General features: G+C 27.4%; 1 protein-coding gene across 1 annotated transcript; it reads left to right on the forward strand.

Moving 5' to 3' along the window:
• Positions 1 to 321: 321 nt before the first annotated feature.
• On the forward strand, positions 322 to 5,746 carry LOC108572567 (the record flags this gene model as incomplete). Its single annotated transcript, XM_017934827.1, has 8 exons — positions 322 to 325; positions 525 to 753; positions 870 to 987; positions 1,067 to 1,211; positions 1,319 to 1,406; positions 1,515 to 1,860; positions 1,967 to 4,238; positions 4,293 to 5,746. Coding segments are annotated over exons 1-8 (4,656 nt in total), but the record flags the coding sequence as incomplete, so codon positions are not given.
• Positions 5,747 to 5,808: the final 62 nt, after the last annotated feature.

Here is a 5,808-nt window from a genome sequence, read left to right on the forward strand (position 1 = left end):
GTGAATTTAGATTGACAAAAGTTGTAAACATGTCATATAGTAATCTGTCAACAATCACTTATTTTTTTATTCAGGGCAAAAATAAAGCAACAATACATTCAATGTTTTGTCAAAATTGAGAAATCAGTTCTTAAATGACAATGTTATATATGAACTTATTTGTTTCTAGGTTTAATAGGTTCATTTTTAATGACAATTATGGCTCATCCTACACAGGACATGGATATAAGCAGTTCTTTTACTACAAATGATAATTTACTAAATAATAACTCTCCAAGTAATAAATATTATCATTCTAACATATTATAAGAGGTATAGAAAATGAGTACATTAGCAATTAACAATATTTAGCACTGATTAATTTAAAAATATTATACTTTTATGTTTTAAAAGTATTCTCTTTATTGTGCATTTAGACCTAATATTTAAACTTCATGTTTTATACCTCTTGTATAATTATAAATATCAGACAATTATATATAATGGTATTTTTCATACATTTATAGCACGATTTTATAAAAAAGAAATAATAATTGATGAAAGAGATGAAGTAGATTTGATATGGATACACAATGGCTCTATCAATTTACCAAAAAAATATGAAAATGAAGAACATGTGGATAATCATTCCAATGATGTTAAGTCATATGAAAATATATTTCCATGGCTAACTAAATTTAATAAAATAATGTGTTCATCTGTGGGACACAGAAGTTACCAAGTGTTAAAACGTTTACTTTCACTTTATACACAGTAAGATCATTACTTTTGAAATTTAGAGATATCAAAACGAAGAATGTTACACTAAGATATATAATTATATTATAACATGTGGCTAACAACTAATTAATTGATATTACATATTTCAGAAATATTTTAACTAATATAAATACATATTGTGAAAAAACATTAGATATGATCAAATTAAAAAATCATTTAAGTAGTACACTGACATTTTTTCATCTTTATTGGCACGATATTAAAGAGGTATTGTAAAAAATGATTAGTTATGATTGTAATAAAACTAATAATATATTAAACATTTACTGATGAATCTTTTTAATAGCATGTTGATGACTGTACTTTGTATTTAAATAAAATGTCCGTGCTATTGGGTATATATATAGATATGGAACTCAAAACTTTCAAGCACGCTATGGATGCTTCTAAAATAGCTTCAAAACTACTTTCAGCATTATGGATATACTTAAGTAAGTGGACAATAAGTATAGTACATAATAAAAGATGAAATTAAATTAATACATGGTTTTTGTAATTTGAAATGTGGATAGTAATGTAATATTTCATTTTATTTTAGGTAATTCAGAAAAGCATATCTTCAGAGTGCTGCTCAAACTTAAGCTTGTTACAAAAAAATATTCAAAAATTTGTGATCCTATATTTATGTATGTAAATATTTAATATTCTTCACTTGTTAGTTCAAAAAGACAAGTATACAACTAAAACTTTTTCACATAATGTAGTATTTTACATGAACTATTTTTTTATATTAGGAGAAGCTTCACCCGTTTAAAACAAAATGTGGAAGCAGTAACAGACATAGATTATGTCAGATATTTACTTGTTTTAAAAGTATGGAAAAAAATAAAGGAAAATGTTGAAGAGAAAAAGGAAGTGAATAAAATGGCCCTAACAATATTAGGTCCACGTATTCCAAAAATGCGTGATGAATTATTAGAAATTATACCTAAATCTCCAATAGAACATGAAAATGAAACCATTTGGTTACTACAACAAAATGTATTTGATTTAAGAACTGCATGTAATAATTTTATTGCATTTGAAGAGACAATGTCTGTTACACTTAAAGTTTCTGATTTAAACTTCCAATTGTCACAGGTAAATTTTTCATGACTATATTCTTGTAATTCTCTTTATCATAATGTTTAACATACTGCTTATTAATATATTTCGATCCTTATCTTTTAATTGGTTATACTTCTAGAATGTATTGTGTAATATGCAAGGATGTTTCACAAACCATGAATTAAAGAAAAGTGAAATGAATAATTTAAAAGATAACCATTCTTTTCAAACGGAAGTGAAATGCAATACACTTACTAATCAAGTGTTTCCATTGAGTAAAAGAAATAAGTTTAAAAAGCATAAAAAAGTATCAAAATTAAAACCTGGAGAAGTAATTTTGATTGATTTAACTGAAGAAGAGGAATTAAGAATAGATAAAACAAAAAAGAAAAGCAAAAGCAAAAAGAAATTAGAATGGTTAAAAATTATGAAAAAAAAGTATAATACACGAAGACAAACTGTTGATGTAAAAAACAGAAATCATGTGGAAATTGCAGATGCTCACAGTACAGAGAACTCTGAAAATTTTGCAGATAAAATTCTCTTAGAATATTTACCAATTTCGGACAATAAAGTTAGTGAAAGTATAGAAAGCTATACTTTGTTGGAACAGAAACCAGTCCAAGATAATACTCATTATAATTCACAAAACATGCATGATCATATTTTGAATAAAAGAAATAAAGAATTAAAATATATGTTTCAACATAAACAGTGTGATACGTGTACTTCATCGCTAAAACAAACTGATATACATCGCAATAGAGTTTTATATTTATTGAAACTTTTAAGTACTGTGGGACAAAATATTAACGAACCAAAAACCATACTAAATCTGCTTAGAGAAAAGGGGGACGAAAATATAATGTCTTCTACAAATACTTTTTTTTGTAAAAATACAGACAATGAATCTAATGAAATTAATACTCAGGGTAAAGAAGAATCGTTTCCTCAGCCAAAAAGTTGCATAGAGGCAATACTTTCGTTAAAAGAGTGCCAAAATAGTATTACAAATGTGCAATCTATAAAACAGGAGTTACCAACAAATAAAAATTGTAATATGACAGAAGCAAATACTTATTGCCAAAATGAATCTGTTTATGTACAAAGTAATTATCATTTACATGACTTTAGTTCTATGAACAGTCTCAGTTCACAAACAACAGAAACTGTGAAACAAAGAGTTGCTCATAATATTCACGAATGCGCAGACTGTTGTAAAAAAATTGAAATAAAACCCTTTTCCTATCATAATAATAGTATATTTAATACAATAAAAACCGAAGATATACCGAAAAATACAATAGATACTAACGCCACAGATAAAAAACCTATTTGTGACAAAAATATAATATGTATGCTGAGTGATCTTGATAAATGTATGGACGTTTTAAATCGCATTGGCGAACACATTATGACCGTTCATGCAGAAAAACAACGATTAAAATGTTTAGATAAGATGGACTTATGCACTGTTTCCACTACAGTTTTAGGAGATCAGTGTGTCGAATCGTCATCAGATTGGTTACAAAATATTAATTCATTGACAAATACAGAAAAACTCAGCAGAATTTTAGAATTATATGGAAAGAAAGATTTATTAAATGTATGCAACTGTCATGATTTTCATAGATGGGATAATCAAGAAACTAATGCAGTGCTAAATCAATTGAAAAGTGAATCTGAGAATTGCCAAAAAGTAACGATATCAACATCTCAACCAAAAGAAAACCGTTCTTATGAAAAAGATAATATTTTTTCTGAAAACAAATCACCGCCAAATTTTGTTTTCAATCATATAAAATCCGAAATTGAACAATCCATTCAGAAAGCAAGTAATGAAAATTTTGAAGTTCTAAGGGATGAGACACAGAAAACAAATCATAAAATGAATACACTAACAAATAATCAGACATTTGACACTTTTATACATGATTTAAAAGATACCAAAGAATCGAATCGAGATATACATTGTGAATCTGTGCTACAAAATTTTTCACAAAAAAGTAATGTGACAAAAATAAATTCTATGGACGAATTTGAAAATATTGATATTTTAGATAGCATTCTTAATGGGGACATAACTATTGAGGACGAACAAGAACTTTGGGAAAATTCACAATCTCCGTTGATGTCACCAATTAATTATGATAATTCAAATAATGTGTTAAATTGCATCACAGAATTTTTTTCACAATCTGAACATTCATGTACAAATGAAACGGAGAAAAAATATATTGTGTCAGATACAAAAAATTCTCAAACACCATTACCAGAAGGTAGCCTAGGAACAACTGGAATATTAAATTCTTTATTTGATTTTGATTTAACAAATATGGATTCCCCTTCAAATGATTTTATGTACTCAAATATACAAGCAGTTAATCCACGGTTAATTAAAAAGACTTTCGAAAACGAAATTTTTTCAAAAAAAAATTATGATACTTCTGAATTACATTCTACAGAAAAAACATTTGCTAATGAAAGGAATAATTTAGAAAAATTATTTCCACAAAAAGAAAAGGAATTGTGTAATAATCAAAATCATTCCATTGATAGCAGCGTGGATGTAGTCGGATTTGGATTAAATACAAGTAAAAAGAAAGTACTTGAATTTCCTTCACTAGTTAAAAGTATATCTTCGTTCTCTGGTCAGCCAACTGTTTTAGTCAATTCAGATAACATATCTTCTGAAGCAAAAGAATCGTTTCCTAAATGCAGTCTTTCTAGTCCTACTGATAAGTTTGATACTAATAGTGTTATAGGAAAATCCTATATTTTTCACAAAAAGGATATTATTAATCAAATCCAATCATTTAATGATACAGCAAACCGAGATTTACCTGAAATTTGTACTTCCACTGACATTCAATCAAATGTATCAATGAATTGTACATTAAGCCAACAGGATGATATTCAATCATCACATAAACATACACGTGTTGAACTTGAAACTAATCCTTTGGTAATAAAACAATCTTTAGATTCTTGTGACTTATTGTCTTCCACAGATTTCACAACTGATACAACATTACAATGTGTTGAACAGAAACAGGGCAATTTTTTAAAACAAAAAAATATACAACACAGTTGTAAAGAAAAGCAAAATCATATTACACAACATAAAATAAAAATTAATGCGCAGTCTAGATCATGCAAACGGACATTAAGATGTAAAAAGAAAATTAAAATGAAAAATGAAAAAGAAAAGTTACCTTCATCTGTTGCTCAACCTAACCAGAATGAACTGAGTTTAAGGTGCTCACAGATTACTGTTATTAATCCTTTGAATTATCAAGATGTACAAGATACATGTGAATCGCCATTGTCAACATTTCACGTCTCATATCGTCAAAAATCACTTCAGACTATGTGCACATCTAAAAATATACACAAGCAATTGAAATGTGTAGGTATTCAACAATTAAGAAATATATCTCAACAAAAACAACAAATGTTACTAAATTTTCGCGAAGATTCTATAAGGGATATAATCGTCAAGGAAGATACTAAATTAGAGAATGTCCAACACACCATGGAAGATAACATCTCAGAAGATTCAAATATTTCATGTGTATCTGAGAAATCATATATACCAGAAAGCAAAACCTGTTTCAAATTTTCAAAAAGAAATATGAAGATTACCACTGGCGTTGCTAAAGTGAATCTTACAACAGATAAAAATGTAATTCCAGTTTCAAATAATATACTTGTAAAATCTGGTACTAAATGGTCATTACAGAACATAGATACACAGCCATCAGAGTTTATTGAAGAGCAAATCGTTACAACTTTGGATGAAGATACACCTTCAAAGAGAAGAAAATTAACTTCTAAGTTTTCACCAATTTTAAAAACAAATACAGTTGTCTCTTCTGTGAATGAACAGAAAATACAAAAGAAATATTTCGACTCTACAAAAAAAGGTAACTCTATTTTTATATGTTTTGTAGTTTACTTTATTTTAAATACAAATTAATG

The sequence above is a fragment of the Habropoda laboriosa genome, unplaced genomic scaffold (assembly GCF_001263275.1).
Source record: "Habropoda laboriosa isolate 0110345459 unplaced genomic scaffold, ASM126327v1 scaffold147, whole genome shotgun sequence".
NCBI classification, from domain to species: Eukaryota; Metazoa; Arthropoda; class Insecta; order Hymenoptera; family Apidae; genus Habropoda; species Habropoda laboriosa.